The sequence below is a fragment of the Hyla sarda genome, chromosome 3 (genome assembly GCF_029499605.1).
Source record: "Hyla sarda isolate aHylSar1 chromosome 3, aHylSar1.hap1, whole genome shotgun sequence".
Lineage (NCBI taxonomy): Eukaryota > Metazoa > Chordata > Amphibia > Anura > Hylidae > Hyla > Hyla sarda.
The window spans coordinates 32,087,131-32,100,730 of record NC_079191.1 but is presented as its reverse complement, the minus strand read 5'-3'; the positions used below and the strand labels follow the sequence as shown (position 1 = coordinate 32,100,730).

Here is a 13,600-nt window from a genome sequence, read left to right as displayed (position 1 = left end):
CTTTCATTGTTTACACAATTGATGTAAAGGGGTCTGGCGAGACTGGTCACTGGGATGTTGAACCTGTTGACGAGAGAGGCCAAAATAAAATTTCCTGCAGATCCAGAGTCCAAGAAGGCCACAGTAGAGAAGGAGAAGGCAGAGGCAGACATCCGCACAGGCACAGTAAGACGTGGAGAAGCAGAGTAGACATCAAGGACTGTCTCACCTTTGTGCGGAGTCAGCGTACGTCTTTCCAGGCGGGGAGGACGGATAGGACAATCCCTCAGGAAGTGTTCGGTACTAGCACAGTACAGGCAGAGGTTCTCCATGCGGCGTCGTGTCCTCTCTTGAGGTGTCAGGCGAGACCGGTCGACCTGCATAGCCTCCACGGCGGGAGGCACAGGAACGGATTGCAGGGGACCAGAGGAGAGAGGAGCCGAGGAGAAGAAACGCCTCGTGCGAACAGAGTCCATATCTTGGCGGAGCTCCTGACGCCTTTCGGAAAAACGCATGTCAATGCGAGTGGCTAGGTGAATGAGTTCATGTAGATTAGCAGGAATTTCTCGTGCGGCCAGAACATCTTTAATGTTGCTGGATAGGCCTTTTTTAAAGGTCGCGCAGAGGGCCTCATTATTCCAGGATAATTCTGAAGCAAGAGTACGGAATTGTACGGCATACTCGCCAACGGAAGAATTACCCTGGACCAAGTTCAACAGGGCAGTCTCAGCAGAAGAGGCTCGGGCAGGTTCCTCAAAGACACTTCGGATTTCCGAGAAGAAGGAGTGTACAGAGGCAGTGACGGGGTCATTGCGGTCCCAGAGCGGTGTGGCCCAAGACAGGGCTTTTCCAGACAGAAGGCTGACTACGAAAGCCACCTTAGACCTTTCAGTGGGAAACTGGTCCGACATCATCTCCAGATGCAGGGAACATTGGGAAAGAAAGCCACGGCAAAACTTAGAGTCCCCATCAAATTTATCCGGCAAGGATAGGCGTAGACCAGGAGCGGCCACTCGCTGCGGAGGAGGTGCAGGAGCTGGCGGAGGAGATGATTGCTGAAGCTGTGGTAGTAACTGCTGTAGCATAACGGTCAGTTGAGACAGCTGTTGGCCTTGTTGCGCTATCTGTTGTGACTGCTGGGCGACCACCGTGGTGAGGTCAGCGACAACTGGCAGAGGAACTTCAGCGGGATCCATGGCCGGATCTACTGTCACGATGCCGGCTGGCAGGTAGTGGATCCTCTGTGCCAGAGAGGGATTGGCGTGGACCGTGCTAGTGGATCGGTTCTAAGTCACTACTGGTTTTCACCAGAGCCCGCCGCAAAGCGGGATGGTCTTGCTGCGGCGGTAGTGACCAGGTCGTATCCACTAGCAACGGCTCACCTCTCTGGCTGCTGAAGATAGGCGCGGTACAAGGGAGTAGACAGAAGCAAGGTCGGACGTAGCAGAAGGTCGGGGCAGGCAGCAAGGATCGTAGTCAGGGGCAACGGCAGGAGGTCTGGAACACAGGCTAGGAACACACAAGGAAACGCTTTCACTGGCACGATGGCAACAAGATCCGGCAAGGGAGTGCAGGGGAAGTGAGGTGATATAGGGAAGTGCACAGGTGATCAGACTAATTGGAACCACTGCGCCAATCAGCGGCGCAGTGGCCCTTTAAATCGCAAAGACCCGGCGCGCGCGCGCCCTAAGGAGCGGGGCCGCGCGCGCCGGGACAGGACCGACGGAGAGCGAGTCAGGTACGGGAGCCGGGGTGCGCATCGCGAGCGGGCGCTACCCGCATCGCGAATCGCATCCCGGCCGGAGGCAGTATCGCAGCGCCCCGGGTCAGTGGATCTGACCGGAGCGCTGCAGTGAGGAGAGTGTAGCGAGCGCTCCGGGGAGGAGCGGGGAGCCGGAGCGCTCGGCGTAACAGTATGTTATATATATTGTATAACTGTATATTGTCAATCAGAGGTGTCGCTTGAAGCATAAGGGGCCTTGTTGCAAAATTTATACCATGGCCGGCCTACTGTCATGTGCCATTCATAGCCCTAATGTGGGTGTCATACTTGTCAATGACTAAATGAGACAAGATAGGCTTTATTTGGAGTATGTATATATATATATATATATATATATATATATATATATATATATAAAATATATATATATATATATATATACATATATATTTATATATATATATATATATATATATATATATATATATACATATATAATACAAAAAAGAAGGTTGCAGCAGCACTCTTGGTCAAAAAAATTTGGTTCTTAGCGCACTTTTTGATCAAATCCTGTCCCCCATCCACCACACAGAGGTGGCCTCATTTCGGATGGGACCCTAACACTCATTTCACTCACCTCTGCTGGGCATATGGCCTCTGACTGGGTGACATGCTGGATCCACTATCAATTTAAAAACCTAACTCACTGCGATTACTGCTGTACAGGTCTTGCTTGCTTGACAGCCCACGAGGTAAGAGAGCTGTTGCTAGTTTAGCAACCCAGGAACAAGAGAGTGAAAAGATGGCCGCCACTTCCTTATATGGGCAGGGGGCGTGGCGAATCTGATTGGTCCGAATGTCTGCCATTCACCTTACATGGTGTGATGGCATTGCTTACGTCACAGGGCCTCCTAAGCTCCTTAAGCCAAATACCATAGAGTTCACCTTGTCACATGACCCGCAGGTCCTGCAAAGCTAATGGAAACAAGTAATTAACCATTTATCTACATATATGATGCTATTTACATTAACCTATGCATAAATTACTGATTATACATTAGAATAGAGGCGACTAGGGGTAGACTAGATTACAGGGATCCCTGCATCCTAGGGACTCTGGCTATGGGGACCCACAAATAAACAAGTACCGTATAGCATGCGGTACTGGGACACCACATATATATATATATATATATATATATATATATATATATATATAGCAACAGAATGTCTATATATATATATATATATATATATATATAATAAAGCATGAAGGCTGGTGGTGATGTAATGGTGTGGGAGGACATTTTCTTCGCTCACTTTGGTCCCCTTAGTAGCAATCGAGCCTGGTATTAACACGACAGCCTACCTGAGTATTGTTACTGACCATGTCCATCCGTTTATGACCACAGCTAGGAAATATAGAAAAAAATGTCATATAAAACAAGTCACTGGCATCAACAAATGGCGGAATATTGACACAGAGCAGTGAAGACTTGAGCTATATGCAGGAACAGCTTTATTTTTTTAAAAAACAGGACAATGAGATAACACCACTCAGCTATGTGGCACATACATCAAGAACTACAACCCTCATCACTGCCCTTATAATCACCAGACATGCACATTAGATTAAAGTTGGCTTCACATGCAAATCTGCTGGTCAACCATCTATTGTGTATAAGGAACTATCCCTTGGCAGCAGATGTTGTGAAAAGAGACATTGTGCATGTTGGACTTCAAACTCTCTTCTTTCCTCTCACCATTGAGCTCATGCAAACTGAGTGTACATACGTACGGAGGATCAGGTAAGAAAGTTGTCAGCCTATTGAGTATACTGAAATACCGCTGTGTCTGGTCCAGAAGTGAAGGTGCCACAGTGCTCTGCTGATTTGTGGTAGGAAGCAATATTAAAGGGGTTATCCAACATAAGGTGACTTTAGTAACTAAGTGTCATACAGTAATGGATATGCTTATGATCTGTGCTTGTGTTGCTGGTAAATGGCCATGTCCTGGGTTCCCCATTAAGCTGCTGGCTTGGTTTTGAGAACTTGCTACCTTTCGGTTTTTGTGTCCTCCCTCAGACTACAATCCCCAGGGTCCTTTGTTTCAAGGTGAAAGTTGAGTGATTTCCCACTGACACATCAGTTGCCACACCCATTGCAGCACGGTCATGCACCCTTTGATCACGTTTCTTGCCCGACATCACTTGACACCCAAGCTGTGGATCTGTGTGAAGATGAATGCACGCACATGTGTGCCGGTAATGTCATCAGGGGGCTGGCTTCACGCATAACAGAAAAGCAGCCAAGCCCCCTTTCAGTACTGACTGACTTCTGATGTATTGTCTCGGCCGCACAGCAAACTGGGAAAGGTTCGAGACATTACTAATTTTGTAGGCTGCAGCAAATGATCTTCCGGGGAAAAGAAAGACAAAGAAATACAATACCATCCACCAAACATAGGTAAGTGAATTATATTAGTAACTAGACTATCTTTGCTGCCCCTGTCTCACATGCAAAGAACAACCAATCCCAGAATACCTCTTTAAAGGGGTACTTAGACCCCCTAGACATCTTATCCCCTATGCAAAGTATAGGGGATGAGATGTCTGTTCGCAGGGGTCCCGCCGCTGAGGACCCCCTAGCGATCTCCCTGCTGCACCCAACGTTCGTTTAGAGCATCGAGTGCAGCGCCGGAAGCTCATGACATCATGGTTGCACCCCACTTGTGACGTCACGGCCACGCCCCCTATGGGAGGGGATGTCATGGTCAGTCATCCAGCACGGGGTGAAGTTTGCTTCGTGCTCCGGATGTCTGGGGTGCCGCAGCCGAGATCGCAGGGGTCCCCGCAGGACCCCCGCGACCAGATATCTTGTCCCCTTTTTTAAGTTAAAAAAAGAAACCTCTTTAACTCATATGTATCAAATCTCTGCATTGGCAGCCATTATTTCAGGAGACTAACAGATACGGACAGCGCTACAGAATATGTCAGTGCTAATAAAGCGCATTCACTTTTCACTCTTTCTAAGATATCTGTTACACACATGTTTTATTAATACACCTTGTAAAAAACACAGACAAACCTCCAGATGCAGCCGATAATTACATTTATTCCCCCGTCTAAATAGAGAACACATGTCAGAAGGAACATGCGCGGTGTTTAGGATTTCTGTGTATTGTTTGGCTCCTCCTGAGGCTTTCAAAACAATGTACCTCGAGAAAGGCCTTCATTCAATAACTCAAGGGGGTGTGAAATCGCTGGAACTGACAATTACACCGAATCCTTGGGGAGGCTCCGAAAACACTACTGGGCATATTGCGCGATTCCTTTCCCTGCCATTCAAAATAAAAAGGTGGATGTGTTCCCCGAGCATGGAAAATAATCATGAAATTCCCTATTTAACATGTATTATGGAGGAGCCGAAAACAGAATGCATTCATGAAATGTGTCGCATAAAAGGAGAGACGGATTTTATGATGTTTACACTCTGAAATAAAGGGGACTTGTCACCGGCTCATCGCTGTGATGTCCTAGCAAAGCCAAACTAATGGGCAAGATTGTAGTGGGCCACATAAAACAAGTGGTGGCCCTCCTCTTAGAAGATGAACATGTGGTCCATGGTTGCACAGTGATTCAGAGTGTTTTGACATGGGTTACCCTCTGGATAGGCCATCAATATTAGATCAGCTTGGGTCTGACTCCTGACAAACCCTCACCCACCCACACCACATTGATCAACTGTATAACGTTGCCCCAGTGCTTTTGGGAGCACCTCAACCTCTTCAATGTTTAGTAGTACTTGTATCAGCATCACTCATTCTTCATTAAAGGGGTAATGTTTCTCCTTGAAGAGAGCACTATAGAGACATGTGGAGTCTTATACACTCTTCATGTTCCACTTAGAATTCTGGGAAGAGTATATACAAAGCAGCTCTCTGATATCCCCTTTTGGGGGTAGTGTGAAACATTACCCCTTTGGTCCCACGACAATAGGTCTCTCTACACCCCTGTTGTTTACGACAGACAATAACCCTGAAACAGCTGGCTACAGATGCATAACTGTCCTTTCTGGAGAGAGTTAATGATTCGGCCTATTAAAGGGGTTCTCCCCTGGCAGACAGTAATGGACATGCTTAGGAAGGATCTGCGCTTGTCTTGGGGCTAAATGGCTATGTTGTGAGATTACCATAACACTGTGGCTAGCTTTTTGGGAACTGGTATTTCCTGTTTGAGTTTTCTTCTTTTGCCTACAAATCCCATAATTCCATTTTCCTCCCTCCCACACATCATCCACCCCAACTATTGAAACATAAATGAGCTGCATCCATTCAAAAGACCTGTGGTTTCCAATCAGGGTGCCTACAGCTGTTGCATTAGTTGCAGATTAATCTCTCTTCCACCAAGGGATCGCTCCACCCATTGAAGCAGACAGGCTCCCTGTCATCAGCTGACAAAGGAGTCAGGTCTCGGCTGCATTGAAACCTGGGAAAAATCTGAGACAACAGTCATTTTGTATGCTGTTAAAAATAAATATTGGGGTTAAAATCACATAAGAACTGTGAGAAAATCGGCACTTACAGGTAGAGACGCTATATTATGAACCACACTAACTTTACAGCCCCTGTAGCACAGTCAAATAAAAAAAAAATAAACCTTTAATTCCCAGTCATTTTCTAAGGCTTCTTAATGGAGTGAAACATTGACTTGCAGGGAAAGCTACCTCCTAAAGGTATTTTCACTCGGCAGATTTTTTGTAGAATGTCCTCCCGGAAAATTTCTGGCAGACATTCTGTAGACAATGGAACATGCCGGTGCTAGGACCGCTCAGAAACGCGCTGTCTCCATAGATGACAATACATGTCCGAACAGATTCCGCAGAAATAACTGATATGTCAATTCTTTTTGCAGAGGCCGTAAGTGAGACTCTGTTGCAATGGGATTTCTCAGCTTAATTCTCCATTGGATTCCACTCAGAAATTTTGCTGTGTGAACGAGGCCTAAAGCTGGTTTTAGAGCTTTTTTACCCTTATTGAACTGCATTAAAAACATTGGACAGTTCACATGTATAAAACGTGAATAAAATGCTCCCCAAAAGGTATGCTCTGTAAAGCTAAAACCAGTTACAACAAAAGCAATGAAAAAGCTTAAAGGGGTACTTAGACATCTTATCCCCTATCCAAAGGGGACCCCCGTGATCTTGCACGCGGCACCCCATTTGTAATCAGTCCCCGGAGCGTGTTCGCTCCGGGTCTGATTACGGACGACCACAGGGCCGTCACGCCTCCGCCCCTGTGTGACGTCACGCTCCACCCCTCAATGCAAGCCTATGTGAGGGGGCATGATAGCTGTCATTCCCCCCCCGTAGGCTTGCATTGAGGGGCAGTGCGTGACATAACACAGGGGCGGAGGTGTGACGTCACACGCCGTCGGCCCTGTGGTCGCCAGTAATCAGACCCGGAGCGAACACGCTCCGGGGACTGATTACAAACGGGGTGCCGCGTGCAAGATCACGGGGGTCCCCAGCGGCGAGACTCCCGCGATCAGGCATCTTATTCCCTATCCTTTGGATAGGGGATAAGATGTCTAAGCACCGGAGTACCCCTTAAAAAATTCCATTTAAATTTTAAAACAAACACATTTGGGGGCCTCAAAATTAACTAAAAACCCTTTGTGTGAACATAACCTTAGAAGTGTTGGAGAGACGTCCCAGGAAACCTTCAGTGGCTGTAAATATTAAGTGAGGGGGTCAAGGGTCCGTATGGGACAACCTGCTTTCTAGCCCCTCACTGGCTCTTTATGGGGAAATTTTAGTTTGTAAACATTTTGAGGTTCCCTGTAGATGACAAAAGGGGGAGAAAAACTGAAAGGAGCTTTGTAACCTGCCAGTCTGTTTTTTGAGAAATGTAAATAAGGTTTATGATCTGCGTCTTCTCTGCATGTCTGGTGGGTGAGATAAATATTGGCTAAACTGGAAAAATTCTGTGGGACTTGTCAACCATCTAATGTGTATGGGGTCTTCCTATTTATCCCCATGTTGCAGTACATTAAAGGTCACGCCCCCTCCCATAGGCTTGCATTGAGGGGGCGGAGCGTGATATCACACGGGGGCGAGGCCGTGACGTCACAATGCTCCGGCCCCGGGATCGCCAGTCATCAGACCTGGAGCGAACATGCTCCGGGGACTGATTGTAACGGGGTGCTGCGTGCCAGATCACGGGGGTCCCCAGCGGCAGGACCCCCGCGATCAGGCATCTTACCCCCTATCCTTTGGATAGGGGATAAGATATCTTAGCGCCGGAGTACCCTTTAAGATTGGACAGCTGGATTTCAATGGGCCCAATATTTCTCTCAGGTAGGTAAGCCACCGCCAAATCAACTGGTGCCAGAAAGTTAAACAGATTTGTAAATGACTTCTATATAAAAAAAAATATTTACCCTTCCAGTACTTATCAGATGCTGTATGCTCCAGAGGAAGTTGAGTTGTTCTTTTCTGTCTGACCACAGTGCTCTCTGCTGCCACCTCTGTCCGTGTCACGAACTGTCCAGAGCAGGAGAGGTTTGCTATGTGGATTTGCTTCTACTCTAGATACAGACAGAGGTGGCAGCAGAGAGCACTGGGGTCAGACAGAAAAGAACAACTCAACTTCCTCTGGAACATACAGTAGCTGATAAGTACTGGAAGGATTAAGATTTGTATATTGAAGTCATTTACAAATCTGTTTAACTTTCTAGAGACAGTGGATATGAAAAAAATAAAATAAAATAATAAGAATGTTTTCCACCGGAGTACCCCTTTAAGTCTCCAAAGCAGTGGAGGCCAATACCCTGTGTGTCCTCCCTGTAAATGAATAGAGCAATGTAATAATACGAGATTTACATCCTCTAAACCTCATCATGTTATTGTTCTGTGTGAAGGTCCCTGAAAACAATCTTCCTCTGAGAAATACAAAATTCGTTCTATTTTTTTTTTTCTGCTGTTTTCGCTTCTTTTTTTTTTTTTTTTTTTTTCCAACTTCAAAATGTTGGGTAATTACACATATTTTTGTCTTGGGAGACAGTTGTTGATGGTTCTAAGTCATTTCAATATTTGTAATCCAGCAGCAGCTTGTGCTTGAGGCTCCCCGCTTTATTCCTTTGGTAGATCAGAAAATATATCTGCTTTATTTGTATGTATCCTCAGGTTGAGATTCAGATCCAACGATACAATATTTCATGCTCAAAGACAATGCCGTATAAACATGCTCCATGTTGTGTCTTGAAAAGAAAAAGTTTGCACCAGAAAATGTTTAATTTGTCGGGGGGAAACTTTTTATTTTTTTGCTATATTGTTCTGACGTCCATTCAGCTCCTTATTATACCGCAGGAGATTTATATGGAGATGTCCGTGTAGTAAGGATTGTAATATACCGATAAGGGCTTCTGACTATGATTGGGGGTCAATTTGACTAGTTGTAGACTTGTCATATATGGTAGGAGGACAATTTAAGGCGTACCCATTAAGTAAAAAATAAAAAATAAATTATATATTATTAGTACCTACCTAATCCTGACCATGTACATGTAATTTTTCTGCCTCTATCGCCTATATTTATTATAAAAAAATACATCTTTTCATTAGCTCGCAGTGTTAGAAATCCTCTCGTGGAAGGGGGTGTGTCCCTCACTTGTGGTGGGAGGTGATTGGTGTGTGGTAGAAGGGGGCGTGTCCCTCCCTTGTGGTGGGAGGTGATTGGTGTGTGGTAGAAGGGGGCTTGTCACTACCTTGTGGTGGGAGGTGATTGGTGTGTGGTAGAAGGGGGCTTGTCCCTCCCTTGTGGTGGTGGGAGGTGATTGGTGTGTAGTGGAAGGGGGCGTGTCCCTCACTTGTGGTGGGAGGTGATTAATGTGTGGTAGAAGGGGGCGTGTCCCTCCCTTGTGGTGGTGGGAGGTGATTGGTGGGTAGTGGAAGGGGGCGTGTCCCTCCTTGTTGTGTTGGGAGGTGATTGGTGTGGTAGAACTGGGAGTGTCCCTCCCTTGTGGTGGGAGGTTATTGGTGTGTGGTAGAAGGGGGCTTGTCACTACCTTGTGGTGGGAGGTGATTGGTGTGTGGTAGAAGGGGGTGTCCCTCCCTTGTGGTGGGAGGTGATTGGTGTGTGGTAGAAGGGGGCATGTCCCTCCCTTGTGGTGGTGGGAGGTGATTGGTGTGTTGTAGAAGGGGGCGTGTTCCTCCCTTGTGGTGGTGGGAGGTGATTGGTGTGTAGTGGAAGCGGGCATGTCCCTCCTTGTGGTGTTGGCAGGCGATTGGTGTGTGGTAGAAGGGGGCGTGTTCCTCCCTTGTGGTGGTGGGAGGTGATTGGTGTGTGGTGGGAGGTGATTGGTGTGTCTGCTTATGCAGCCTTCTCCATTAGTCATATCTTGTCCATGACTCATGGACAAGCCTGATGCGGCAGCTGGACTGGTTAGTGTCCCAGTAGGCATGGGGACCCCTAGTGGTAGAATTTTCAGGAGCCATTTTCTTTATTAAATATTCAATATTTTTTAAACAGCTATACTACAAAGGTATTTAATGTTCATCAGTAACAGCATATAAAAGGTTTTTGGATCTTACAATGCCAATTTAACAGTCTTATATGGTAAATTCCCAAAACACCATGCATTTTAAGGCCGATAATCCCATTTTCTTCAAGTGGCTTATAAAACGTTGCATGGGAGGATGCCAATCTCACATTTCTCTGAAGGAGAAGACAGTGGTAACTGTGTGGGAGCCTAGGTAAGTATGGTTTTTTTGTTGTTGTTTTTTTAAGCATCTTCTGAGGCGGGTCCTACCTACAGGTGGCAAGCCAACTACCGGGGCTCCTACCTACAATGGGCAAACTACCTACAGGGAGAAAACTACCTATAGGGGGTCCTACCAAGAATGGGCACACTACCTACAGCAGGTCCTTTTTGCAGGGTAAAAAATACCTACAGGGGGAAAATTACAGGGGGTCCTACTTTAAGGGGAAAAGCTACATATGAAGGTGGTCAAACTACCTACAGAGGGTCCTACCTACAGGAGACAAGCTACCAATGCATATAGAGAAAATGGTTGGGCATATGGGAGCACAGAGGAAGAAGGCAGGAAAACTTGGAAAGCTTAATGTCGCCTTAATTGCGCAAAGGGACATATTTGCATACTAGCAATGGAGCCAGTAACTCAAAAATGTAAGTAGGTGATGCATTATTTTAGTCAGTTTCACCCACACTATTACCCTGTTTATTGGATTTAAATGCGAATGGATTTAAATGTGAATTGGATTTAAATGCGAATGTCTGTCAGTTTCCCTTAAGCCCCACCCAAAAACATCCCAAATTCCTGGCAACACCCCTGAGGACTGTTTGCAAGTGCTCTGTGGAAAACAATATGTATTGGATGAAACAGTCACAAGCTGCTGCAATGTAAAACCCTACTGAAAGAGCAAATATAGGCATCCTATACAATTGTATGCACATTAACTGATCCATATACCATATAGTAGGTGAGTGAGCCTGTGAAAAAGGCCTGTGAAAAATGAAAGAAGCAATCTGATTGGTTACTATGGGCAACTGCACCACTCTTCCTCTGCACAGGTTTTGATAAATCTCCCACTTTTATATTCCTAACAGTGTTAGATAGGTGTTTGGAGCTGTTAGGCAGTGTTATAAACGTGTTTAGGGGCTTATTTCATTGCCGGTTCGAGTCAAACCAAACTCGTGATTTCTGAAAAGTTTGGCAAGTCCGGCAAACCAAACTTTTCAAAAGTTCCCTCAACTCTAATTATGAATATTCTGACTTAAAGGGGTACTCCGGTGGAAATTATTATTTTTTTTAATCAACTGGTGCCAGAAAGTTAAACAGATTTGTAAATTACTTCTATTAAAAAAATCTTAATCCTTCCAGTACTTATAAGCTGCGGAATACTACAAAGGAAATTATTTTCTTTTTGGAACACAGAGCTCTCTGCTGACATCATGACCACAGTGCTCTCTGCTGACCTCTCTGTCCATTTTAAGTACTGTCCAGAGTGGGAGAAAATCCCCATAGCAAACAAATGCTGCTCTTGACAGTTCCTAAAATGGACAGAGATGTCAGCAGAGAGCACTGTGCTCGTGATGTCAGCAGAGAGCACTGTGTTCCAAAAAGAACATAATTTCCTCTGTAGTATTCAGCAGCTAATAAGTACTGGAAGGATTAAGATTTTTTTAATAAAAGTAATTTACAAATCTGTCGGTTATCCAGGAAAAAAACTTTTTTTAATGTATCCACTGGCTCCAGAAAGTTAAACAGATTTGTAAGTTACTTCTATTAAAAAATCTTCACTGTTTCAGTACTTATGAGCTTCTGAAGTTGAGTTGTTCTTTTCTGATGACACCTGTCTCGGGAAACTCCCAGTTTAGAAGCAAATCCCCATAGCAAACCTCTTCTACTCTGTGCCGTTCCCGAGACAAGCAGAGATGTCAGCAGAGAGCACTGTTGCCAGACAGAAAACAACAACTCAACTTCAGCAGCTGATAATTATTAGAAGGATTAAGATTTTTAAAAAAGAAGTAATTTACAAATCTGTTTAACTTTCTGGAGCCAGTTGATATAAAAAAAAGTCTTTTCCTGGAATACCCCTTTAACTTTCTGGCACCAGTTGATTTAAAAAAAAAAAAGTTTTCCACCGGAGTACCCCTTTAAGTGCGACCAGTATGTTTTTCTCTTTTCTATAAAAAAGTAAAATTTCTTTACCCTGTCTCTCATCTGTCTTCTCCATGCAGGGGTGGCACTGTCTGTCGAATCCAAAGAATTCCAAATTTCCGTTTCCCTTGGCCACGATAAAGAAAATATCTTCATGTTGGTCATCCTCAGCTCTGCAGCTTCCGCTATCGTGTTATTGCTTTTTGTTTGTTTTTTCTTTAAAAAGAAAAAGGTTGAACGTGAGTATCACAGCTTTATTGTTCTTTTGACCAAGTTCAGTTTTCACTTATGTGTCTTATATCGGTGCACGCGACTGTAAACTGGATAGTGCCAGGTAGCTGCTGCAAAGGCAAAATAAGAAATAAAAATACACATACAAAATTCTGTATAGATTTTTGGGCCCAAGTATTTAAAGGGGCAAGACATCTTATCATTTAGAGCGTCAGGTTCAGCGCCGGAGGCTCGTGATGTCATGGTCACGCCCTACTCGTGACGCCACGGCCACACCCCTTCAATGTAGGTCTATGGGAGGGGCCGTCACGCCCCCTCCCATAGACTTGCATTGAGGGGGCATGGTCGTGATGTCATGAGTGGGGCATGACCGTGACGTCACGAGCCTCCGCCCCGCATCGCCAGTCATCCAGCATGGAATGAAGTTCACTCCATGCACCGGATGTCTGGGGGGCTGCAGCCGAGATCGCTAGGTCCCCAGCAGCGGGTCCCCCGCGATCAGACATCTTATCCCCTATCCTTTGGATAGGGGATAAGATGTCTAGGGGCGGAGTACCCCTTTAATGGAACCAGATAGGGTTCAGAAATAGGCAAAGTGTCAAAGAATTTGACCGATTTACTTGTACAGGAACTGAGCCTTGTGAGAAAGTATTTAAATAAAATAAAGGATTTTGTGACTTTCTTCTCAAAAATGTACTCCTCATAAATACTTAACAAAAAAACACATATCCTGGCGCAAAATGTTTTAACGACAAACTTTTTCTATCAAGTCAGAAACGCATCTAATTGATCAGAAGTATTATATATTTATAAGCGCAGCGTAATCTGTAGGTACTATATAAATAAAATTATTATTATTTATTATGTATTTTTTTTAATCCTTCCCAAAATATAATTTTGTGCGGGCGCATGGATTACTCACATGGTTACTTTTCATTATGTTTTTCTTTTTTTTTTTGTACTTTATCTACTTCTGCTTCTGTCT

The 13,600-nt window shown here is 45.0% G+C and overlaps 1 protein-coding gene across 4 annotated transcripts in view; it reads left to right on the top strand.

Moving 5' to 3' along the window:
• The window catches only part of PKHD1 (PKHD1 ciliary IPT domain containing fibrocystin/polyductin), a 707,308-nt gene that overhangs the window by 685,444 nt on the left and 8,264 nt on the right, over positions 1 to 13,600 (top strand). For all 4 annotated transcript variants that reach the window (XM_056564010.1, XM_056564009.1, XM_056564011.1 and 1 more), the window contains one exon: positions 12,465 to 12,623. In XM_056564010.1, coding sequence (XP_056419985.1) covers positions 12,465 to 12,623 — 159 coding nt within the window. The remainder of the gene's footprint in view (positions 1 to 12,464; positions 12,624 to 13,600) is intronic.